The sequence below is a fragment of the Phoenix dactylifera genome, chromosome 1 (assembly GCF_051530095.1).
Source record: "Phoenix dactylifera cultivar Ajwa chromosome 1, Ajwa_hap1_PhDact_Kaust_v1.1, whole genome shotgun sequence".
NCBI classification, from domain to species: Eukaryota; Viridiplantae; Streptophyta; class Magnoliopsida; order Arecales; family Arecaceae; genus Phoenix; species Phoenix dactylifera.
The window spans coordinates 32,876,960-32,903,770 of NC_143190.1; the positions used below are offsets into that span (position 1 = coordinate 32,876,960).

General features: G+C 43.0%; 1 protein-coding gene across 1 annotated transcript; it reads left to right on the forward strand.

Annotated features, from left to right (window-relative positions):
- The first annotated feature begins 18,195 nt into the window (after positions 1-18,195).
- On the forward strand, positions 18,196-22,524 carry LOC103722877 (cytochrome P450 85A1-like). The gene is made up of 9 exons (XM_008813583.6): positions 18,196-18,699; positions 19,686-20,007; positions 20,596-20,745; positions 20,818-21,066; positions 21,172-21,258; positions 21,361-21,439; positions 21,573-21,679; positions 21,791-21,915; positions 22,158-22,524. The coding sequence occupies exons 1-9, from the start codon at positions 18,509-18,511 to the stop codon at positions 22,243-22,245; spliced, it is 1,398 nt and encodes a 465-aa protein (XP_008811805.2). The 5' UTR covers positions 18,196-18,508; the 3' UTR covers positions 22,246-22,524.
- The last annotated feature ends 4,287 nt before the right edge of the window (positions 22,525-26,811 follow it).

The window sequence follows — 26,811 nt, forward strand, 5'->3', positions numbered from 1 at the left end:
TTACCTCTATTACTCCCTTCAATGCAGAAAGCTATTATTATTTAGATATGATTAAAAGATGTTCTCGATCTTTGATCCTTGATCCATATTGCTAATGAAACAACTCTTGTTGGTTAAGATTAAACATCAAGCTTCACCGCTGCTATTGATGAATTTTTCCTTTAACATATTCTAAATTCAACAATTTTGATCATCTATAATTTTGCACCTTTTAAATTGCGTATAGTGTGTCGAGCTCCGACTATTGGTAGATCATTATTCTTTATAGCTGGAGAAGTAGAATTTATCAATCCCTTCTAAAGAAAACATATCCCTAGTTTTTTTTTTTGCAAAGGATCTAATTATGGTAGAACAAATAAACATCACACATCTTAGAACCAGTGGATCTCCAATCGTCAAAGTCCATCCTCAATGTGGGAGGGATACCATACAAGACGAGTCTGCACGGAATGCGCATCTCGTACGTCCGGATCATGCATCCCTGAAGGGCGGGCTGATTGCACCGAAGCGCCACGCACGGCTGCTGCAAGGGCCGGCCAGAGGCGACGACCGAGCACTGCGCTAGTGGCAGAAGCGTGCCGGCGAGTAAGGACGAACGGTGCGCAATGAGACCTCGGCGTGCATGAACACGACAAAATCAACTTACAGGCTACAGTATATGCCACTGGTCGGTTGCACTAAATCCATCTCCTATAAATTAAAATCTCATCCTAAGTGCCCATTTCAAAGAATAGTTTTTTTTTTTTTCAGAAGAGTTAAAAAAAAAAAAAGGAGAACACAAACTCGTTTGGTTTGTCAAAGAGAGAAAAAAAACATGGACAATAAAAAAATAAAAAATATATGATATTTAGCTAATATTTTAAAAAAATAAAAGGCAAGTTTTTTCATAAAAATAAAACTTTCATGTTTTATAAAAAATATATATAGAACAATAAAATGTAATTTTTTTTAAAAAATAAAAAAGTAGCTTTCAAATGAAAATATTTTTTTATATTTTATGAAAAAATTATATTTTACTCGCTAAAAATTGAAATTTTTTCAAAAATAATTTTATGCTTTTAAATAGAATAAAAATAAAATATTTTTACTAAAAATATAATAAATATTTTAAATAATTTTTTTAAAAAATAAATACTCAATCAAATATAAATTATTTTAATATATATATATATATATATATATATATATGATCTACTAAATATAAAAAATATTTTTTATGTATTATATATATATATACATTAATTAGATCGGAAGTGATTGAGCAGATTTTATAGAAGATATCGAAAAAGATAGATCTCTCGCTTCTAAAGAATATCAGAAGGCTAATGAGAGAGTGTGACGTCTTTTAGGCTGTACATATCTATAAAAAGACGATCAAAATTATATATTGGGTTGTCTCGTTTATCATCTACTATTTTGGAGATTTTTTTTAAATCTACTTTTTATCTATTCCGCCATCTCTGAATTGCATTCTTTTCCTCGACTCTAACAGCAGTGTTAATGCGGAGCTAGTGTGAAAAGCCGATGAAAAAAAAAAAAAAACTCGGTCGGCGTGAGGAAAAATTGTTTTTCGGGACCCAAAGGGGCCTTTTGGGGACTCGAAATATTAATTTATCTTCTCAAAAAATTCATCTGCCTGCGAGTCAAAACCAAGTTGGCCCCACCCATGTGATCAGTGTACGGTGGATGAATTGATGAGGTTTCCAACCAACAAGGGACAAACTATTGGAATTTGGGCTTCTGGGAAACCCCTCCCCTTTTGGTTCCCTACGCTGGCCCCAGCCGGCCTACCCTTCGCTCCTTTATGGGGTTGGGAACCCGAGGCTGAACACCCGCACGTGTGACCGTGGGAGCCTCACGTGTACCCGTCACCTAGCTCCGTCCCCCTCCTTTTTTCTTTTTTTTCTTTTTTCCTTGGCCTGCGTGCCATAAGATTTCACCGGTCAATGCTGCATCAAAGTATGGCGAGAAGAGCTCGCCGAAGCCACTGTTTCTTCCATGGATGGCATGCGGATGCCCGGCCCCACCCGCGGAATGATGGTGAGATATCCCGTCGGCATTCACAACACCACAAAACTAGATGAGATGAGATGAAGGATTCTTTGGATGCTGGCTTAGTGCCGGCCAATGGAAGGTGAGAGCGAGCCCATCATTTGTCCATTTGCCTCGGCCGACCCCCATCGATTGGCTCCGTGAGGTAGCAGGGAAAGGGAGCCGGACTTGTCAGCTAGCTTTCCGGTTACTCTCAGGATGCGTTTGTTTCAACTCAAATACGTTAAAAAAAATATCTACATACATCTAACACCTGGTTCATCAAACAAGGGGAAGCATGGATGATGGCTTGGTAGTTTTTGATGGTGCATTTCCTATTGTTTCTCTTAAAGAGAAAAAATAAGAAAAAACTCATCAGTTTCGAGGATCGAGATGAAGGTTGCTTTATTTTTCTACCTACGTAGGAAAAAATAAAAAAACTCGCACTTTTTAGCAGCGCGTCAAATGTTTTACCCAACTCGGCTGTGAAAAGATGCATGCATGATGTGCTCGGCCATAGCATGTTTCAGAGATACCAAACCATCAAAACTTTTCCTCTTTTTTTTTTCTCCAAGTTCTCGTCCTTTTGTTTCAGTGCATGGAAAAGAAAGCTCCTTCTGTTTTTCTTTTGATTCATCCACTGCCTACTCGGAAACAGACACGCATTCTCTCTCTTCTGCAGCTTATTAAAATGCATTAGATATGGAAAAGGAGAGGAACCCACATGGCCAAGGGAAGGACGAAGAAGACGACGAGAGGGAGGCCCTCGTGCAAATGAGCTGTGACTGATTGATCGGCCCACCTTCCCTTATTGAAGCAAAGGGCAAGCATGTGATGCGGGTGGACATTCCTCCCTCGTGTACATGGACATCCTACCACCCTTTGTCTCTTTATAAACAGTCCTTTTCTCCCCCGTACCACCGCGGTACAGTGTATGGATCAGCCTTTCTCTTGTGCCCCCTTCTCGCACCCGTGTGCCTCTAGGACCTGACAATTCCTATCCTGCCATGCCCATCCCATGCCATCGGCATGGATCCAAAGTCAGATAGACCCTCGATCCTCCTTAATCTATGTGATTGGAACGCAAATGGGATCGAAAGCTCAGGTGCTGTGCCACTTGTCATGATTGGAAGTAGGACAAGTGATGCATTGTAGATCTTTATTTGCTGTTGGTTATATATGTACAATCATGTCTGTGGAAATTAATCATCTTCTCTTGTGCAAGCCTCCTATCAAATGAAAAAAATCTTTTTGAGACAAATATCAAGGGAGAAGTTGATAGTTCTGCGGTAGTTCAATTCAAAATTTCAATTGATGCAAATCGGTAAGTTAAGGAGATTTTTTTGCGGAGTGGGAGGTGAGTGGGGCGTCCGCGGCGGCGACGCCGAGACTCGGCTCCCAAGCACTCTGTCTGGCGGGTGGTGGTAGAGCGTCGGCCCGACAAGATCCGAAGGAGGAGAGGAGCGAGTGGTGAGCGGGGCGTCCGTGGCGGCAACGCCAAGGGTTGGCACCCAAACACTCAAGTTTGAGTGCGGTGGTAGAGCATTGGCACGATGAGAACCGGCGGAGGCGATCCCTCACGGCGAAAGGAGATAGAGCCAAGCTGGTGCTTTGGATCTCGTGTAATAGAGTGGCTTTTGATCGAAGGCTTTTGATCGAACACCTGGCAGACAGCTGGGATGGAGGAACGCAATGATAGTGGCACTACAGGAAAAGTAAGATTTTCGGACTCTTTTTTCCCGACGCTAGGGGAAAGCGTCGGGAAATGTTGATTCCGCGCAAAATTGTGCCGACGCTTCTAAAAAGCGTCGGTATAGCTTTGCAATCGACGACGCTTTTTAAGCGTTGTGGAAAATTGGGATCTACGACGACGCTTATAAGCGTCGTCGGAGGCCAAAACCATCTCTATATCTCAAAACCCCTCTCGATGCCCTAGCTCTTATATCATCTCCTCTTCTCTTCCCTTTGGCGCCGACATCCCTCCCCCTTCTCTTGGATCTGAGCCACTCTCCTCTCCTCCTCCCTCCGGTGCCAACATCGCCACCAACCTCGCTTCCGAAGAAGAAGAAGAAGAGTAGATCCACCTCCTTCCCCTTCTCTTCCCTTCGGCGCCGACATATCCAATCCCCCCCTCCTCCGAAGCCCAGGTGAGCATATTTGTTTTCAGGTCCTTTCAGTACACCCACATGTAGCCCAAGCGTCCTCCTCTGTTTCCAAAGGAAACACAACTAATTGGTCTGCCAAGATGGTGAAGGTGAGTTCGTTCTCCCTTGAAGGAAACACAACCATGCTCGAGAGATTTTGTATCTGTTTCTGTTCAGTTTTCTACTTTGTTTATCTAGTTATATTTCCGAAGAGTAGATCCGCCGCCTCCCCCTTCTTTGTTTTTGTTGCAGGGGTGACAGGAGCAAGCGGATATGCAGGGAGACTGGAGTGCCGGCGTCACGCCACCGGGGACAGGCGGTGGCCGAAAAGGGGCGGGCCATGGCTCCAGGTGTTCAGATCCCCTCCCCTCTCCTTGTTTATTTATTTTTCTGTCTATTTTGAGAAACTTGACTCCAGGTAAAGGAGGAAAAGGAGGAGATCTGGGGCGTACTGGAGGAAAGAAAACCCGAAGCCCTCTTTCGGGTGTTTGGGTCTCTCGCCCCTCCGTGCGTAGGCCAGGGGAGGCGAAGATGAAGAAGAGGAGGAGGAGTCCTCATTTTCGTCTTATTTTTGGGTGATTTCTTGGTTTCGATCGATCATAGGCCATGATGAGAGAATCCAGTACTCCCCTTCTGGAGTTCGCTCGTCTCCCCACCATTCCCCAAGTCCACCCAGTGAGGAAAATATTTTTTTTTAAAAAATGTTGGCTAATGCCAACGCTTATAAGCGCCGGCTTTGATGCTTTTAACGACGCTTTTAAGCGTCGCTAAAATGTGTCGCTAAAAACTAACCTATTACGACGCTTTCCGAAAGCATCGGAAAAAACTTTTCCCACTCAAGTATCGCCGACGCTTTTGCGACGCTTCGATTTGCGTCGCCGGAACTTTAGCCGACGCTACTAAGCGTCGGTAAAGGTACCAAAAAGCGTCGGAAAAGATGAATTTTGCTGTAGTGTGGGAAGTTGGGATCGGAGGCCAATGTGGTGCGACGCCTAGGGGTGGCAACCAGGGGCAGGACGGGGCCCTCTTCGGGGACGACAGGGATGGTGCAGTCGGGTCGACGGTGGTGCAAGGAGCCCTGAAGTGGTTGAGATGGACAACCCACTAAATCTCGGTGGAGGAGTTGGTGCGTTGCAAAGCCACTTCCCTCAAGTTCTCCAACTGCCGGTCAAGAGGGTGGAGAAGGCCCGGAACACCAGGGCATCGTCTGCAATGATTGTCCGAAGCCTGGGGTGAAGCATTCCGGCGAAATGGGTGGCTCGGGACTTCTGGGCATGGGGGAAACTTGATTATGACGTCGAGTTTTTCTCAATGGCCGAGGATCTCACAACACTTTGGTTCAAGAGTGGGGATGACCGGATGGTGGCGCTGGCCGAGGGGCCATGTATGGTGGCCGGACAATTGCTGGCCATAAAGGATTGGAGGCCGGACTTTGTTCCGAGCCTAAGCTTGGTGAACCAGACAGTCCTGTGGATGAGGATGTCGGGCCTGCCGCTCGAGTCCTAGGAGAAAGACTTCCTTCTTGATATCGCGGCGGAGGCGAGACGGCCGCTGGAGTTGGACGGCATCTTAGACCAGCTCCAGCGAGTAGGCTACACGGGTGAAGGTGGAGCTTGATACCTCCAAGTCCCTTCGGTCGGGCACTTTCATCCAGGGGGCAACTAGGAGAATATGGCAAGGCTTCATCTACGAAGACCTGCTGGCAGCCCTCTATTCCTCGTGTACCAGGATCAGGCACGAGGAGGCTAAGTGCCAGCATGCGAGACCGGGGTGGAGTCCGGCGTTGGCGGGATGGAGCCCCCCCCCCCCCACCCCGTGACGGCGGAGGCTCCGGAGGCCCCTACAGGGACGCCCACAATAGGAGGCACGGCGAGGGCCAGTCGGCTGGTCTTTGGTTTGTGGATGGCTGCGAGGCGCATCCGCCAGCCGAGGGCGGTCGATGGCAAGGGAGACACGAGGAAGAAGAAGACCGAGTCGCCACTTGAGTCGACTCGGTGAGTGGCCACACCAGAACCAAAGCCGAGTTTGCCGCGAAACGGGTCGATTGTGGCCGAGTTGTTACCGGATACTGAGGGCTTGCAGAAGCCCAAGAAGGTGGCAAGAAACATCTCACCAAAGAAGAAGGCCATGGATGGGAACTCGGCACCGATGATGGAAACTCAGGTACGCTCCCTGCTAACTCGGTTCGGGCTGGGGCGAAAGCGAGTGGGCCTCGCCAGGTGTTGGGCATGTAGTGGGCCAGCCTACAGAGTCCCAGGGCCCGAGCCGAGCCCAGGTGTACGGGGAAGGCCCGAGCGCGGCACAAGGATCAGATGGGCTTGGCTTATTGAAGCGGACCAGGATCCCATCTAAGAAGAAGCCCATCCCTGCTGGGCCTGCGGGCCCCAGCTCGAGAGGACTCAAGCTTGCCCACCCCGTGTTGGGCTAGGGCACTGTGTGCTAGACCAAGGACCAGCACAGGTTTCAGAGCCAAAGACTCTTGCCGGCGATACACGCGGGTCAGTTGAGGGCTGTCCGGGTCGGAGCAATAGGAGGCACAACCTACCGGCAACGTGGCCTCGGTGCCCCCCCCCCCCCCCACACGGCTTGCGCGGGCAACCTCTTCCGTGGAGCTGGCGCTGGAGACTACCTTTGCCAAAGTGGCGGCGGGGGAATGCAGTAGCCATAAAGTTCCTAGGGTGGAGCTGGGTGTTGGAGGAATGAGAGATGCCCATTGCCAACAAAGGGAAGGCCCCCAACTCACTCGCAGGTGGGGAGATAGGCTCGGAGACAGCAGAGAGCGAGGTCCTGACAGCATGGGCCGTAGTGGTTCTTCTCACCGGCAGATGGCTCAGCAACTAAAGGAGTTGCTGCAGAGGGCTAGGTCGGAGACTGCAGTTGCACGAGCAAGACCCAGTGGGGGAACCGGGCCGGAGGGTGTGGACCGGCCGATTGCTACCCACCTTGCATGATGAAGGTGCTATTGTGGAATTGTCAAAGAGCCGGTAAGCCCACTTTCAAGCCAGCTTTTTGGAGACTAGTTTATATGCACAACCTAGATATGTATGTCCTGGTTGAGACTCGTCTGTCAGGAGCTAGCTTGTAGCAAGCAAGGCATGCTATCCCCAATTTCTTGGGCTATGCAGTGGAGCCACGGGGATTGTCAGGAGGAATCCTAGTGCTCTGGCAGCTACACGGATGTAACGTAGACATATTCCACATGTGCAAGCAACAGGTGATCATGGTGGTATCAGAGGGGAACAAGCCCCTATGGGTCCTCCTGGCAGCTTATGCAAGCACGGACTACAGAGAGAGAAGAGTCCTGTGGGAAGAGGCCATTAGTCTCCTCAAGCTGGGGTATCCGATGATGGGTGGGTGGCTTCAATTATATTGATGTCCCGGAAGAAAAGCCGAGGGGGGGAGCCCTTCACTAACAAGATTGAAATCTGGGTGTTCCAGAATTTTATCTAGGGCAATGGACTGGCTGACCTTGGTTTCACTGGATCGAGGTTCACTTGGTGCAACAACAGGTTGGAACATGCATGCGTTTGGGAGAGGATAAATAGAGGTTTTGCCACTGCCAGCTAGATCCAGAGGTTTTTGAACTTTTGGGTATGCCATCTATCCCGGATTGCTTCAGATTACTGCTCGGTTCTAGTGAGTACCTCACATCTTTTTTCAGTTCATAGTCCTTTCGCTTCAAGAAGGTTTGGCTTTCCTTTCCCCAATCAGGGGGGTGCGTGAGGCGTGGTAGACACCAGTGCGGGGTGATATGATGTACAAGATGACCCAAAAGTTGAAGTTGACCAAGCATCGACTACTTAAATGGAATAGGGAAGAGGTAGGCAATATCTTCAGAAAGGTGAAGAAAATCAAAGCAGCCATAGCTGGCCTCTAAGACCAGGAGGTGCGTGGGCCCAGTTTATCTAACACTGAGTACGAAAAGCTTAGGGGTCAACTATCTAAGCACCACTCACTTCTCAGGCAGCAGGAGATATTCTAGAGACAGAACTCGCAGGTTCAGTGGATCGCAGAGGGAGATGGAACACGAGGTTCTTCCACCAGTCTACCATCATTCGAAGACAAAGGAATAGAGTTGGCAGGATCAGAAATAGCAGTGGGTAGATGACTGAGGACCTTGATGCCATTTCACGGACCTTGGAGCAGTTCTTTAGGTCGAGGTGGATCGATCTGGATAGCGGCAGCGATGCCCCCCTGTGGCACGAGTCTCGAGGGCCAATAATGAGGTGTTGGTTGAGCCAGTGTCAGAGTCTAAGGTTAGGGTTTCCCTATGGTCCTTGGGTGAGGATAGGGCCCTGGGTCCGAATGGTTTTCTCCTAGTCTTCTTCAGGTAGTATTGGCAGATCCTCAGACAGGAGGTGACGGCAACTGTCCAAAAATTCTTTCAGTCTTTTACAATACCGGATGAGTGGAAGATGACTTTTATCACCTTGATTTCAAAGAGACAGGATCCGACGGAGCTAAGCCACATTCGACCGATTAGCTTGTGTACCACCTTGTACAAAAGTCGTGGCAAAGATCCTAATCTAGCGAGTGAGGGGGATCCTTCCTAGATTGATATGCCCCGAGCAAAGGGCCTTTGTGGGTGGTCGGTTTATCTCCGACAATGTGCTGGCTGCTTAGGAGTTAATGTGTGATCTACAAAGAACACCAAGGGGCAGAAGTTTGATGGCTGTCAAGCTCGATATGGAGAGAGCCTACGATAGGATGAGGTGGGGCTTCATGACTCACTCCTTGGAGTGCTTTGGTTTTCACCCGCTATGGATCAGGTGGATTCAGGGCTGTGTTTAGTCACCGTATTTTTCCATTCTGGTGCATCGCTCATAGTCACCGTTCTTTAAGTCTTCGATTGGGCTGAGGTAGGGATGCCCCTTATCATTGCTTTTGTTCATTATTTGCACCGACTACTTATCTAGAGCACTACGGCATGCCTCAACGAGGCAGGAGGTGAAGGCCTACAGGCCGGCTTCGGACTCATTTTGCAGATGACTGCTTGTTGCTGGCCCGGGCGACAAGACGATCGGTGCTGGCATTCCAGAGGATTTTGGGAGTACTGTGCGATATCCGAACAATAGGTCAACCTGGCAAAGTCAGCCATTTGCTTTAGTCCAAAAATCCATCCAGATGTGAGGACAGCTATTACCAGCATCCTAGGGGTCAGAGAGCAGGAGTGGACCTTAAGATACTTGGGTGTCCCAATCTCATGCAGGCAGCTATGCAGGGTAGACCGCATTCCTATGGAGCAGGATATTAGGAGCAAGCTGGAGAGCTAGCAAGTGGGTACCTTGTTGATGATGGGCAGAGTCATCTGGTGAGGTCAGTCATGAGTTCAATTCTTGTTTATCTGCTATCCCACCCCTTAGTACCCATTACCACATTACGGTGTATGGAGCGAAAGTTTAGAAGCTTCCTCTGGAGGTGGTATGGGGGCAGAGATAGTATGCATCTTCTGGCATGGGACTCCATCTGTCAGCCGACCAGTAGTGGGGGGTTGAGGGTTCATTTATTGATTAAGCGACGGGAGATCCTTACGATGAGGCTGGCAGTTAGGTTTATTTTGGAGCCAAAGAGCCTCCGGGGCGCTCTGATGAGGGCCAAGTACAGGAATTCGGCCGATCTGACAGTATTTTATACAGGCCGTCGCAGTTCCTTCATTTGGAGAGAGATTTGGGATCGTGCCCTGGTAGTTCTACCGAAGATCAAATGGGAGATTGGGGACGAGCACACCATCCGAGTCTTGGAGGACAAATAGCTATCGAGGGTTCCATTGAGCAGCTGGCCGTCCATGATTGACATGGGACAGTTGGAGGGAGGCAGAGTCTATGATCTGTTTGCTCTAGGCGGGCGGCTTAAGATGAGGACCTCGTACGATAGTGTTTTGAAGATGGATTGGCTGAGCATGTTCTGTCTCTGCCGATCCCAGCTGAGGAGGCGGCGGATAGGAGGGTATGGAGCGCAATAGGAAGGTTAGAATTGAAGGCCTGGGATTTACTCCGGGTGGTCAGCAGGCCTGCGGCTCAGCAGATTGTTGGAGGCTGGATCTGGCGGCTCCGAATCCACCCATGTGTTGCCCTATTTATCTAGAAGCTGGCATAGGTCTGCTTGCCTACCAAAGGTGTGCTAGCTCGGCGTGAGATGAGCATCTCTCCAGACTATGTGGATTGCCCGAGGGTAGAGGAATCTATTTTTCATGCCCACACGGATCTGGGGGTACTCCTCGAGCCCCTATGGTCCTCAGCAGGGATGGGCGTCGACCGAGGATTTTCTGTATTTCTTGGACACCTCCTTGTGGAGCCCTGACTAGGGAGTACAAGGCATCAAGACTGCCTATCTAGCCTATCCTTGTTGGTTAGATAGAAATGCTTGGATCTTCAAGGACAGTAGAGCATTCCTGAGTTAGGTGGCGAAGAGAGCTCTTCTTCATGCGGCAGAGGTCATTCGCTCTACCACATCATCGTCCCTTGGGATGGTCGGAGAAATTTGGAGCCCCCTTTTGCTCGTGCAGTGCCCAGGATCGTGCTGGTCTCATGGAAGCCCCCACCCCCTGGTTTCCTGACAGTGAACTTTGATGGGAGCGTTAGCGAGGGAGGGAGTACTGGAGGCGTCAGATTTGTCATCTGAGACCACGTTGCCAGACTAGTAGCTGCTGGGGGTCGGCGGATCTTTGACACATTCGTAGTATGTGCTGAGCTTTGAGCTGCATGAGAGGGGGTCATATGTGTGGGCACATGGTGGGAGCGGATTGCATTCTCCTTGAGGGCGACTCGGCCACAGTCATCGATTGGATCTAAAGTCGGGGACGGAGAGCCGGTTCTAGTTCGCTTCTCCACGATATTCGCAGGCTTTTAGACGAAGGTGTTCTCTTGAGGACATCACATGTCTACAGGAAGGCAAACAACGCTGCTGATTGGGTAGCCTCCTATGCGGCCCATCACTCTGGGGACTTCTTTTGGGTGGACCACGTGTAGGTCCCTACTTTACTATATAATCTTCTCCTTTCTGATTCTGTTGGCTGCATTCACACCCGCCGGGTGTGAGCCGTTGTTGAACCAAAAAAACAAATTTATGATACTTTTTAAATATTTTTTATTAGAATAATAGAAAACATCCTAGCCGTTCATTATTTATCAGTATTTATGAAATTTTATTGAGAGGCCAATATGTAAACCTGCTATCGATAAAAAAAATTTACTAAAATTTTTTAAGTTTCAAATATGAAATTTTATGAGTCATAGCTATTTTATAATTATTTATGTTCAAATATTTCAAAATGCATCATCCAAAGTTTGTACCAAAAACTTCTAATTGTTAACCAAAGGAGTGGGACAACTCACAAGCACCAATTGATGGTAAATTTTAATAACTTATGTATATAAGGGGAGATGGAGCTAGAGCATTTGCAATGTCCATTTATACTCTTTAGTTCATGTAAAATTCTTTCAAATTAAGCATTTCAAATTTAATTTCAAAAGATCATTTACAAAAATAAAGGTTTATCGGTCTATTAAAATTTTGTTTAAAGATAGGAATTTCTTCGATGGCATGAGAAAAATAGTTTTATTTTCCTTTTTTTTTTTTGCATCCCATTTGTTAGATAGCATACATTTTTATTTAGGAACAATGCTAGTGTAAGATAAAAATCTCATATGAAAATGTTATATTGCTGATGCATAACATTATAGTGCTCTTAATTTTCTAATAATATGCATTGCTCTCTTTTAATAGGCACCGTACCAGATCGAAAAAAGAATACAAAGTTTTCATTTTTGTTTCCATTACTTTTTTGTGTAAGACCTCTGTGTTTGGAAGCATTTCTGCAAACTAAATCCGTAAAGCCATCAATTGGAGAATGGTTAATTCTCCGAAGATTACATACATCTTCAACTTGTGAAAGAATATATGATGTATTACTATAGATGACTGTACTTCATCCATGCAGGACACACTATAAGCACTGGACCATTCAAAAAATAGTCAAGCTCCTGCTTTTAATGACTCGTCCGATCCGTGAGAATAGCATGAAAAATATAGTCAAAAAAAAATAAAGAAATATTTCATGTTTGATTGGACTTTAAAAAAAAAAAATAGAAAGATAGTTTTATGATGAAAATAAGATTTCCACATTTTATGAAAAAAAACTTATGTAAGATAAGAAAAATTAATTATTTATAAATTAAAAATTGATGTATTTTTTTAAAACAACATATCTATAAGCTTGTAGATGGAATGAAATAAGTTTTTTTTAACAAGAACATAACCGATATTTAATTTACATAATTTTTTTAAAAAAATAAATACTTAACTAAATATATATGATTTTAGAATGTACCATTTTTCATAGCCAATCAAGTATACAAAATTATTTTTTAAGACTTCACATATTTAGATATTAATTTTTGTTTAAAAAATATTTTAATAAAAAAATTGTTGGAACAAGCACTTACCACCATACCAAAAGTAATTGTTGTTAGTAGAGGCGCAACTTTATTTTCTTAAGCCGAGGCTGACCACTGCAAGGCACCTCCCACGGCTATCAACAGCAGAGCAGTGTCTCACACTAAGCGACGGTGGGCAGGAGGGGTTTTGCAATGCGCTTCCATAAACGTATCAGCAGGATGGGCTGTCAAGCACCGATGCCACCATGTGGCCCCCTCTGAGCCACACGTAGCAGCGAACTCTCAAAAGAGCTTGGAAAATTCCGACAAAAATAAACCAAACAAGTCCTAAATTTTATTATATTATTATTTTTTTATTTTTGTTGGACTACACACTAGTGACTAGTGAGCTTGATTTTTTTCTCTTGTCCATCTTTCTCCCTCTCTTTCATAAGCATATATGGTTAAATTAGAAAAAGGAGAGCTACCCTAATGGCGTTATGGGACAGAAGGCACAAGGTGACGACGAGAGGTGACCAAAAGGGAGTTGATCGATAAGCCCATGTACCTCCATGCGTTACCCAACTTTTTCCCCTCATAATTTTACGGACGCAGGCATGTGGGGCAGCCTCTTGGACATTCCTCCCTCGTGTACATGTACTTTTATCCTTTCTCCCTGACAGGGTATCTGATATCTACACTCCCCCATTTTCGTAAAATATGGAGCGCACGTATCAAAACCCTATTTCTAATTGCCTTTTTTTTTTTTTTTTTCATCAGATTCTTCATACCATGTATGATTACATCTAATAAAATCAAAAATTACAAGCTCACAGAATACCCGTAGCAGCTCCCTCTCTTCTGACCACAAGATATACCCAAAGTAATGAGCCACATAGGTAGTCACCCAGTTAGCCACCCCATTGGCTTCTTTAAATACATGATTGGTCTAAAAAGCCATCACATCCCTCACCATCATCCCAATATCCTGAATCAAGATAGAAGTGGTCTGTGCTCACACCCCTCAAACCTCTTTAAATCCACCTGATCACCATGGCTGAATCGCCCTCCAAGATAACCGAACTGGCCTGTAGCATCCGTCTTGCATGTCGAAGATCCGCCCAGACAGGCCGCAACTCTGTCTCAGGGACCAACGTGTCAAATAACTGGCAGTCGCCTGCTGCTAGCATCCTGGAGTTTGGGTCTCGTATAACAAAGCCCGCATATCCCCGCATACCTCTATCCATGACCGACCCGTCAAAATTGATCTTGAGGAAACTTGAGGATAGGAGCTCCGAGGTGAAGAATACCATCTGGGAGACTATCTGAGCAGAGAGGAAACTCCAGGTATTTCGAGCTATCAAAGGTTTATCTAAAAAGTGGTGGGACTGAATTGCCTCCTCTTTTCTCCCCTTGATGTATACACTGCATGTATAAATCAACCCCTTCGTACAAACTCTCGATCGCGACCATCCCACATTTCTCTCATGGGTCATGATATTGTGCCCATAATTAAGACTTGATTGGTACGAGATCATGATTGCGTTGGATAATCACAGAAGAGAAGCAACAAGTAGCCAAAAAATTGTAGTCCGGCTCATGCAATAACAGACATCCATAGATTGACAAGTCGAGTGTTATGTCTATTTGCGACTAAACTTCGATCAACTCCATTAACATTATTCGTGCATGGGTCACAATCTTGCTCTTGTTCAGCTGATATGCTAAGATATGCTAAACGCGAAAAGATAGTGAACTTGTCATCCTATAGATCACGTTCAAATGTAGCCCAACCTAGGGTCCCTTATCTCTATCTCATTTATCTAAAAGTCAGTCGACCGACAACCACGAAACATAACTTGGAAGAGATTAAACCTATAGCAGTAATATTGACATTGGTTAAAATTTCCCACCTCGAGCGTACTCTTTCCTACAATTTCTCTTCCATATTCCCTGTATACATGAGATCCTAATTGCGCCGGTCCAAAGTGTCAAGAAATCGAACATGAATAAAACCAACAAACATTCCCGTGTTGCTCTGTTCCTATGAAAGATAGCTTGGGGATGCTTACCTATCAGAGACGTGTTGGTGCGGCGGGGAGTGAGGATTCTTACAGCTTGTGTGGAGATGTGCTTTGGCCCATCCTGGCCAGTGGCATAGGTGGGCGTCCATTGAGGACTTTTCTGCGCTTCCTGGAGACCTCGGTATTGGTGTCTAGGTTTGAGAAGATGGGGAATTGTGTTGCCTATCTGGCCTACCATTACTGACTAAATAGGAATGTCCGAGTTTTCGAGGGTGGCAACCCTCACTCGAAGGTGGTGGCAGCCAGAGCTCTACTGCACGCGGCGGCGATCATCGGCACCATTGAGGCATTACCTACTGGATTGGCTAGAGACATCTGGAGCCCCCATTTTGCTCTTGCAGCATCCAAACTGTGCTCGTATCCTGGGTGCCCTCATTCCTGGCTTTCTTAAGGTGAACTTCGATGACAGTGTGGTTAAGAATGAAAAATGTATAAGTATAAGCTTCGCAATCAGGGATTACAACGCCAAACTAAGGGCGGCGGGGGAGTCAGCGGATCTTCGACTCGTGTATGGTGTGTGCCGAGCTCAGAGCTACATAGGAGAATATTTTCTACGCCAGGCAGATACTAGGTGCAGATCGCTTCCTCATCGAGGAGGATTCGGCTATAGTGATCGAGTAAATTTGGGGTCGGAGACATGTAGACGAGGATCGGCCGTGCTCCACGATATTCAAAGATTACTAGAGGAGTGTGGCTTCCATCAGATTATACATGTCTATAGTGAGATAAATGGTACTGTCGACTGAGTTATTTTTTTTATTGCTCATGATTTTTGTGGTTTTGCTTGGATGGATCACGGCTTTTTAATTGGGTGTATTTGTCTCCAGCATAAACCATGGTGGTTGAAAAAAGAAAAAAGAAACATTCCGCCATCCAAAAATTTGATGCATTTATTAATAAATTGACTCGTGTTACGTCTTCGGACTCCATGCCCATGTCAGGGTTACAAGTTTATCCTCTTTCTTATTCCACACGCCCATGCTTCATGTCCCTCGGATAGGACTCCCTCACTCGCACACAACCGAATTCCTCGAGGACCGAGGAAAGAGAGCTAGCTCCACAGTCCGTGCCTATGAGCCAATAGGCTATTAATTCTCTTAGGCAATAAAATATCATAAGGTATACAGAGAAAAAGCAGAGCAAGGGGCAACTGCGCCTTGGTTGTCAAATCACCATCCAAGGATCTCCTTGGGACCAATCCCAACTACTTCTTTTCTCCACACTTCAAGACAAGCGGCTCCCTCAAGCAAAGTCAAAAGATGGCCAGACCAGAGTATAAGAGACCCTGCTAACCCAAGTTAAAAAGTTCACCTTAATGCTTTAGTAACTCGGGTATCTTGATCCAAAAACTACTCGGTTCCGTTTCTTATTTTGCCACGGCTCCTTCTGAATTAGCATTGGACAATGTGCCACAAGATGGATCAATGAAGACATAAATTAAGTGGCTTTTAAAATGAAATTTCGGACCTATAATGGTTTCAAGAGCCGCTCCTGTCTGCACCTGGGTTCTTTTGCCTTCGTTCTTTTTATTTTGAATGAAGGCTGCTTGCAGTCTTTTCCGTGGTCATCAACCTCTGTTTTGCTTAAAACCGGAAAGGCAAGATGAGTAACATGCAATTGAAAAGGAAAAGAAAGTTGAAGCATAGTAAATAACAATTTTTATTTAATTTACTCCGCATTTGGTATTAAAATCTAGATATTAAAACTAAATTTAGGTTTGATTCACGACCAAAATCGGAATCAAAATTAAAATTAGATAGATTATAATTAAAAATTAAAAAAGGCTATATTGATGAGCAATACGCATCGAAACCGACCGTCAGCCAATATGGCGGACCGGCCAATCAGAGCTCGCCATGCAGCCCCCGAAGTTAAAGCCCGACACGTGACCGACCTAGATACGTATAGAGTCTTTTGGATTTCAAATTCTCTCTCCAGCTGGCAACACCTTGGCCGCAATCACAAGTGGTTTCCAAAACTGCATGGGCTAGATGCTCGAACGAAACACCCGCATGGGACCTTTGGGACATGTGATGAGCTATCAAAAATGGCAGATCCTTAAGCTCAAATTCTTCAGCGGCGAATGTTGACCCTCGCCTATATTAACCATTGCCAGAAGACCCTCTAGGTAAGTGCCCTCAAGGCTTCTACATTCTTATGCTGCTACTTTGCCGCTCTCACAGCATCTCCGTTGTTCTCTGAGAGTCCGTCTAATTTAAGTATCGGAGGGACTTCTATCGAAGATTTTTCAATAATAGGACTTCTTTGTCTTTGCTATTTCGAGCCGGATCCCGCATCCAAGTGAAAGTTCGAGCATAGTCTCCCTTTCAAACACTATCTCAAGAGCGACCGGCATTTGAGCTATCATCACCCAAGTATAGCAACCACCACTTCACCGCCTCGAAGGCATATCACAATCTTTGGCCAACCTCTACGGTTTAAATAGCCAATCTTCCGAGCCCTTTAGTAGCTCGGCCTGCTTGGCTCTTTGGCCGAGCTGATTCATAGCAGCAGCAGTTAGTAATAAAAACAAAACAAAATGAAAAATTAATTTTATAAATAAATCAAGCTAAATGAAGGAGGAGATATGAGATTGGGGTTTGAAGAATTGGAACATTTTTACTCCTCCTGGAATGAAAATAAGAGTGGTACTTCTTTCAATTAAATAGCTAAAGTGGAAGTTGTTCATTTCCATTCTCATTTTAGAACCTAACTCTCATCCAACCAAATATGTCCTAAAAGTAAAAGATGTTTGGTGATTCAGGTTCACAAAGATTAGGTTGATCCCTTGAGGTTAAGGAAGACATGCTATTCATGAATCAAGAGGCAATCCTACAAGCATACGCTTAAGAGATAGAATATTGTCAGTGAAATGGTCGTTATACATTCTTTTCTCAAAAACTCTCTCCCTTGCATTCTTCTCTCAAAAAAAAAAAAAAATTATGACAATTTACATCTCTTACCCTTTTTTTTTTTTTTTGCTTCTCATCTACTTATCTTTGTTCCTCCGTACAAAACACATTAATTTCTTCAAAAAGCTCTTTTCAATATATCCCTATATTTAAAGGGGCTTCTAATAAAAGTGTTGCCCTCTCTCTAGCTCATAGACCATTTACTTATGCAACAATGAGACATTATAACGAAGAAACACTCATATCAAACTAATGTAAATTTGCAATCAGATTTTTATCAAGAACAACTTAGAAGAACCCTTTTTTTTAACAGAAAGAACAGTAGAAATTATCTAATTATCTAGAATCCAGTCTTATTTGTTGTAGTTGTAATTGATCAGATGCATCCAAGAGATGGGTTGCTAGATTATTTTTAATGGGATAAGCAGATCTACTCGATAGGCATGTGAAGACCTCTCTTTTTTTTCGTTGCTGCTGTTGACAGTACCATACACAACCTTTTCCCCTGTGCTCCAATGGGGTGGTCACCATGTGCCACCTCAACTGCCTTCAAATTGGTGTCTATTCTTTATTCTCCTCCCATCTTCACGCCCCAACTCATTATTGAAAGCCTGTAGGTATAAACATCCAATCCTCCGACCATACATGAAGTTCTTATGTTATAAACTGTCATGTGATGCTCTCCCTAACTAACTCTTTTGACCATCCATGCAGAGGATTTAGCCTTGGAATTAGGGGGTGGATGATGCTGTGCATCCCCTTTGCACTGTGGACTCAAGGGGTTCTTGTCTTTTTTTACTGTTCTAACTTGTGGTTGTGGTGCTGGGTTTTCACAGGAGGTCATTTTATCTTGTGTGGTGTCTGGGGGCCTATATATAGGCATGCTCACCTTGGAGCAGGAGCACCCATCTCATTTCTAGGACTCTGGAGGTGGGTTGGGGAGCACCTGCTTGAGTGCAGAAATGGTGCTCTTGGGTTGGGTTCTGGGGTTGGCACTGGGCTTCTTGGTTGCCTGCAGTGGTTTGTTGAGATGGAATGAGGTGAGGTATAGGAAGAAGGGCCTCCCTCCAGGGACAATGGGATGGCCACTCTTTGGGGAGACAACAGAGTTTCTGAAGCAAGGGCCTGGCTTCATGAAAAACCAGAGACTTAGGTGAGCTTGGAGATAGATGGGTTCTCTGGACTTTGGAGCTTCTTTTCCTTTGCTAAAACAAGAAGGACCTCAATGATAGGAAATATATTTTTCTTTTTCTAGCAATAACTGATGGCTTGATGGTAGTTCTTTTCCTGGATTCTCTTTACTTTCTGGGGGTGGTGAACTATAAATCCCTTCGATACCCTTTCTTTCTCTTATGTTTCATAATAAATAGTTGTTACTAAGATGCAACAGATTTTTTTTTTCCCCTTCCCTTGTTCTTCAGAAAGTCTGATTTTTGGGAATTGATGGCTTTTTTGGTTGGTGTTCCTTGTCATCAAAAATGATTTATGTGACCCGCCAAAAAGAAAGATGAGTTTTATGTGATATGAAGCATTTGCACAAGTAAAAAGGTAGATATTCTGAGTTCAGTGGCTTTTTCTGGAAAGTGGTCTGTGTTATTTAAGCTTTTCTTGAACTCCATATCCAAGATTCATGTCTGCTAAAGGGAATTTTCTGCACTGTTTTAACTGGTTCTGTAAGTACTTGTTATTTGATATTTGATATTACATCACTGTCCTTTATGCATTTCCTTTCCTTTAGCTATTTTGGTCCTTTTTTTTAAGCCACAGAAATACTTTGCTTGGGTCTACTTCTCCAAGCTTGAAAATCATCCCTGCTTTTTATAAATTCATAAAAGCTCCTGTTTTCAGTTACTTTGAGATGATTCCAGTGATAAATTGTCAGCATGACAATTCTCATATATTTACATTTTTCTTCTAAGAAATTATATATTTTCATTTTTTAGAAGGTGGAAGCTTTGCATACTGCATGTCAGTAGAGTATTTAATTTCTGGTTTACATATAAGTAAAGCATGCTCAAGTTTTACAAAGTCTAGAGGGGAAATTCTTGGTCGGTTGCTGTTAAACATGATTTTTTTTCTTCTTTGCACTTTATTCAAGCATGATATTCACTTATACATTTTTTTGGGGGAAATTTATAGGTATGGGAGCTTGTTTAAGTCACATATATTGGGATGTCCTACGGTGGTATGCATGGATCCAGAACTTAATAGATTCATTCTCATGAATGAAGGGAAGGGCTTTGTTCCTGGCTATCCACAGTCCATGCTGGATATATTGGGAAGATGCAACATTGCAGCCATCCATGGTTCCCTCCATAAGGCTATGAGAAGTGTTATGCTTGGTCTCATCAATCCCCCAGTGATCAGAGACCAACTCTTGCCCAAGATCGATGAGTTCATGAGATCTCACCTCAGCAGTTGGAATGGGGAAGTCATAGATATCCAAGAGAAAACCAAGGAGGTTTGTAGAATTTCCAACAGTTCTATGGGTTATCTAAACTCAGACCTTCTTCATCTTTAATTTTCTTTTGAGAAGAACCTTCATCTTTTATTTTTTTCTCTTCTCCACTATTTTTTTCTTTTCTTTTTTAATTGAGCAACTCTCTTCTCCAATAGTCAGTTGTTCTCTCCAATGCACAATGAAGTGAGGTAATTACAACAAAATCCTGATTGCAGAAGCTTCTACAACAAAATATGCATATCTGTAGTAATTACAATCCATCAGTAGGATTTCTCCTTCTTTTCTAGTTACAATTTACAGTTCCCTGCCTTAACCAAACCTGAAGTGAGAGGATCAATTTTTTTTTACTTATGTTTACCTAAGTAGCAAAAAATAACAGAATCTGCCATAACTGGCACAGAGTTGAAACTTTAAAAGATCATAACCATGTAAGCTATGAGAGAAATCCTGTCTTCTTGTTCATATCATCTACGAATCCCATGAAAGCAAAGACTCCAATCTAAAAGATGCAGAACTTATAACTAGTTAAAATTTAAAGCTACATATTTTTTTTTTAAAAAAAAATATAACAATTTAGTTCTTGTTCAGATGGCGCTGCTGTCGGCCCTGAAGCAGATAGCTAGCATCGAAAATGGTCCACTTTCTGAAGCTCTCAAAACTGAGATCTTCCAACTTGTTCTTGGTACCCTTTCCTTGCCCATCAACCTTCCAGGCACAAATTACCGGCGTGCATTCCAGGTACTACAAATTATTTACCATCTCTTATTATTTATAAGATTTTGGTTCATTGCTAATAGATTTCTTGTGCAGGCAAGGAAGAAACTAGTAGGCATGTTGAGAGAGATCATTGAGGAGAGAAGAGCTTCTCAGTGCTCTTATAATGACATGCTCGATTCCCTCCTAAAGAATGATGATACCACAAAAGTAAAATTAACTGATGAGCAGATCATTGATCTGATCATCGCTCTCGTCTATTCAGGCTATGAAACTGTTTCGACAACTTCAATGATGGCTGTAAAATATCTCCATGATCACCCAAGAGCTCTTGAGGAACTAAAGGTGCAAAAAGTTCTCTTATACTGATTGAATTAAGCTTGTAACCAATTTTGCATAACTTTTGATATCTCGTATTTGTTGTCCTTATCACTTGATTTTCGCTTGTAGAATGAACATCTGAAAATCCGAAGAGGGAAGTTGGCAAAAGATGCAGTTGATTGGAATGATTACAAGTCCATGAGTTTCACCCGAGCGGTAAGTCGATGACTCCAGCAGCGAGTTTCAGTGGCTCTTTCCTATTAATCTGAAACATTTCCAGTGGAGTAGCCTGATAAAAAAATGTTGTTCTTGTTATAGGTGATTTTTGAAACTCTAAGAATAGCCACAGTTGTTAATGGGGTGCTCAGGAAGACAACCCAAGATGTGGAAATGAAAGGTGGGTTCGGAGAAAAATGGGAATATATTTTTTTGGTTCTTATCAATCCTATGCTAAGTTATCCTCTTGTTACCTCGGGAATTTAACAAAATTTGGGTCCTTAATGCTTGATATCTACTGTGTTTTTCTTCAGGATTTGTCATTCCAAAAGGGTGGAGAATCTATGTTTACACTAGGGAGATCAATTATGACCCATTTTTGTATCCTGAACCTCTAACCTTCAATCCATGGAGATGGCTGGTGAGCGAGCATGAGGCTAAAACATGCTTAAATAATTCAAATCTAGCATGCTTCTTTCTAATTGAATGCAAACTTTGATCTCTAATCCACATTGTCATTCACTAACTACAGGAAAAGAACCTGGAATCACACCAGCATTTCATGATGTTTGGTGGAGGAGGTAGGCTATGCCCAGGGAAAGAACTGGGGATAGTAGAAATTGCAGCATTTCTTCACCACTTTGTGACCAGATACAGGTCTGTCTCTGTCTCTGCCCTTTGATCTTCAAATAGGTTTTTTTTTCCCCTTTCTTTGGGAAAAGATCATCAAAAAATATTCCTGAAATTTTGTAATGAAGCATCAGCTCACACATCTCTGTCGTTTGTCTCATAGCTTGAGTTAAATGACTAGAGGAACAGGGCACCTTCTATCTTGGGCATAGATTGCACTCTAAATCCTCTCAAGAATAATTCTAATTGTTCTCATATTTCTGTTGCAGATGGGAAGAAGTTGGAGGAGATAAAATACTGAAATTTCCAAGGGTTGAAGCTCCCAATGGGCTACATATCCGAGTTTGGGACCACTGAAACTCATATTGTATACATATGTAGATAGGTTTACTAAAAAATGTTCAAAGAAAAGTGTTTGTTTTCTATTGTTAATCAGTGAGATATTAGAAATATCGTTAGTCATCACAAAGAGTATGCATCACATCTAGCAAAACATTCTGTAAAGAGGTCTGATAAGTACTTAGGGATGATATGTAGGCATACTAACAACTGATCAAAGGAAGTGCTTGTCTTCAGTTGGTGTTTCAACTGGAAAGTTGTATCCTTTCATTGCAAAAGTTTCTAGCTTTGGTCTAATTTTGAATTTTTTTTGTAATCCTGTGTTTATGAAGCGAGGATATTAACTCTTAAATGATTCACTAGCTATCACTTATATGCAGTGGTGGCAACTTTGGCCCCTTCTACGTTCCATGTAATATAACAGTAAACCTCACTCAACAAAAGCAAGAGCACGAACAACAAAAAATCCATTAAATTTTAGACTAAACATTACAATGAACAACAGACTCTGAACTGTTGGATCACGTTCAAAACGAGTAATTTTCAATCCAACTCCTACAGACTAGGGTTACTTAAACTGCTTGTGTATGTTTATGACTCACAAAAAGAAGTTCACCGTCAAAAAATGTTGCAAGCTGAGAGAAGCACGGTTTGGAAGAAATCATGCCATGTGAACTGCATGATCTATTCGAAAGAATACCCACAAAAGTGTGCATAAGAGAATTAACGACTAGAACACTAAGACGCTGCTTAATATGATTCCCTCGACTGCATTGCATCCAAGGTTTGAAGATAAACACAATCCACTACGAGTGTCATAGAATTGCAGCACTAGAGGTGCAGAAGAGAAGGCAAGGAATCAGGAGAGCTGCATGAACTTTCAGAGGCATTTAGACAAACACCATCCAAGCGTAATTTTCATTGATCTCAGCCAACATCTTCAAAATTCTTGCAAATAAGGTGGCATCGGCATGTCTTTCTATGTACTCGATGGTTTTCAACTGGATATAAGATCAGTTGAAAGATTACAGAAGCAAGACAGGAAAGTCGAGAAGAGAACAAACCATCCCATCGCTGATCTGAGCCCACTATTATCTTATGTAGCAGAGTGCACAGACCGACACAAGAGTTCTGGCCTTATGGATTTGAATGGGGCTTTGAAGCACCAGGTCGGGTCCATTGGAAACTATTCTTTACTGCATCAGCACAAACCAGCCAACGCTTTCTTGGCATGGCTTTAGCCTTGCAAAACAAAATCATTAGAGGCTCACACAGTATAAATTACTCGTATTCAAGTACTTAGGGATGCACCACCGAGGAATTGAACTCAGAACCTTCTATTGGTTAGATGAGAGTGACCCGATTTACGAATTATGAGCTTGTTTTGAGAACTATATAATATGAGCTTATATGTGAGCTAATCAACATCTCTGATTACATTGGGTCCTAAGCAAGAAGAAGACCAGATGCAACAACCTAGAACCTCACCAAAAAAAGCTAGCCGGAATGTATTCCTTAGTCTTGTATAAGTATCGAAGCTCAGCACCAGAGGTCTACCGGTAGAATAATACCCTGCCATGGTATAGACTCACGTTCGATTCCCTGCTGGTGCAACTAAGAGAGTAAAGGAGGACCTGTACGGACATATTTTTAGTCTCACATCAATTATGCACCGGATAGATTTTAGGTATTTATACATAAACAAGAAATCTAAATATATTTTCTCACTAGCCTTTTTGGGTGAGGCCCTGGGTTACAGGTTTGAGCATAAAAAATGAGGGTGGTTGGCTCATCCAGCACCAGAGGATGAGGAACCAAGAGCAAGTCAGGGCTATACACATTATACACTACAGCATATGTATGTATGTATATATGTGTTTAATTGTTCATTGACTCTATGCTACTGGAGTTGTGATCATTTATGTGTATCAAGAATTCAAGATTGATGCCAACAAGATGGTATCTAGACCATGTTCCAGGTCAGGCTAGGAGCATCCTAATCAGATCAGAGCCCATCTCGGGCCTACAGCCTTCAACATGGCCGAGTCCAGTTCGAAACCCATACTTACTGGCCCAGGTTAGACAGGATCTCCCAAAAGCCCTCTCCCGTCCAAATTGGCCCGTTTACATCCCTTTTGCACATTGAAGAGATCGTGATCTATTTTGACATGGAAGTAGATTTCGGTCTCTATTACCATATGACTACAAGATCCCTGAAAATTCTATGCACCTTCTCATGCAGGAAAATTTTCTCTCAAGGGTAAGGCTTCTGATTAACAAACATCCTGTCCGATGGGCTTTTCATTATATCAATATGTATAAGAAGTTAGAAGTAGATAGATAGATAAAGTGGATAGATATAGACATAACAGTTATGATGCATCTGCATTAGATTCTTCATCTTATGTTTTGCTGTGGAGATAAATCATTGTGAGTTTAAGTTTTGGAGAATGTGGGATTTTTATTATGCACAAAATTATGGAAGTTCTTAAGTTGAGGGGGATTTCTATACCATCGACTCATTCTCGAAGTCCAGAGACATTAGGATCCTTTTAAGAGGCACTAATGATGACTATTTGGAAAATTAAAAGTTGGAAAATGTTGCCGTTTTATGTAGCACTAAAAATAATGTATATGCAATTTGCACGTGCATATGGTCATCAAAAACTATAGATATATAATAAGTTTTAAGAAGATTTAAGCATCTATAAGATACTAATATTTCTTCTTTATGAATTATTGAAAATTAATCTGCTATTATATGCTTCATTTAAATAAGCTTTTAACATTTATTATGAGCCTAGGGCCAATAGATTACTATGAATTTGGACTTGGTGGATATGGGACTTTACTATGCATATAACCTAAGTTATCCTAAATTGAGGAAAGTTTCCCCCTTCAACTCCTTCTTAGAGTACATTAGAATCTTTTTTGAAATTTATCATGATTTAATTTTTAATGGAGAAATATAATAAGGGTTATTATATTTAAAAAGTTAGAAAAACATGACCACCTAATTATGTAGTGTCAGGATTAGTAAAGTTATACGTCTATGTTGCATGCAGAACTCAAACAAATGAGAGAGAAAAAGAAAAACTCCTAATTACTAGGCTCTTGTTGTTTCATGAAGTGTTGGGTCAAACATATCACATGCAAGCGCTTTGCGCCATCATTCCCTTCTAAGCTGGAAGCTTTTCAGGCATAGCCTCTCTTTTATTTTATTATTTTATTTTATTTAAAACAATAACAATTGGTTTACAATTGAAATGAAATAATAACAAAAAGATATTCAGGCGAATCAGTTAGGAAATACTGACAAAAATTAGAACTACATACTCCTTGGCTAGAGTAAAGGAAGGATTTAGTTAGGGGCGCAAATGGGTCGGATCGGATCAGGTCATAAGTAACTCCAACCAATCTGGTTTCTTATTCGGGTCCTAATTTTAGATCCATACTCAATCTATTAGAAGACCAGGTCGAGTCGGATCTAGTCCACCGCTACAATTTTTAACCTAATAGGTCATTCGGATCGGTTCGGGTCAAGGTCAGGTCCGATTCAGGTCAATCTATCCATGGCTTCAGAACTTGTTTGCACTCTCGCATGTCCAAATAATTTTATAGATTCAGATCGAGTTGGGTCGTAGGATTGAAAACTCAAAATTATCCAAATTTCAAATAGGTCGAGTCGAGTCGAGTCAGGTCGGGTCTGAATTCAGTAATGGGTCGGAAAATAGAACTGGTCCAATTTTAGAATATCACGGATCCTCCAAAATGGGTCAAGTCGGGTCTAAGCAAGTTGGGTCACAGGTCAATCCGACCCATTTGCAGTCTTAAGTTTATCAATCCTTAATAAGTCTTGCCTATATTGGACCTTAGCACCACTTTAAGTAGGGCTCTTTGAAGTGGAGTTCTCAACTAATTTAATGTTTGACACTCCAAGCTTGAGCCCGACATCAATTTTAGTTCTTGAATTGTGCCCAAATGATGGCCGAGATTATGATGCCATGACCTTATAATTGACTTTGGAGTCAAAATGTTGGAAATTTGGACTCCATGTAAGATTTGTACTAGACAATGTCACAATACAAGCGGTTAAGCACATCAGAGTGTTCCTTTGTAAGAAAACATATCATAGGAGACTCGATCAAAGCTATGTTAGGATGTAGAGGATTGACCCATCCTGCATCTATACGTCAGCTAGGTCTTGGTCTCCACAGGATGATTAGAATTGCTCCATAAGTGCTATATTTAAACTTACGTCATGACAAGCTTAACCGTTGATCAAGCCAAACCTTTTTGTAAGACCAAGCCTACCCTTCTTTGCTCGCCACTCATGGTAAGAGCTAGCGCAATATAAGGCAATTGATTTAGTCATTTAATCTATTAATTTCTGCAATCAAAGTTTGTGGTGAGGAGAACTTCACGCGCGTAGCAACCTCCACTAGGCTCTTTTTCCACTGGAACATGTTCGATACGAGCAGACAAGTTTTACTCGTACCTTCTCCATCCGCGGGGGAGCCCCAGCAGCATGGCAGCCCCTTCACATATGAGTACGTCACACCAGCACAACCTAAGTACTGGCAG

What these genes read in the sequence shown, in the direction of transcription:
- LOC103722877 (XM_008813583.6), top strand. Translation starts at nt 18,509, where the DNA reads ATGGTGCTCTTGGGTTGGGTTCTGGGGTTGGCACTGGGCTTCTTGGTT. An exon ending in GAGCTCTTGAGGAACTAAAG is followed by an intron (nt 21,067 to 21,171) that starts GTGCAAAAAGTT and finishes TTTCGCTTGTAG; the next exon opens with AATGAACATCTGAAAATCCG. An exon ending in CACTTTGTGACCAGATACAG is followed by an intron (nt 21,916 to 22,157) that starts GTCTGTCTCTGT and finishes TTTCTGTTGCAG; the next exon opens with ATGGGAAGAAGTTGGAGGAG.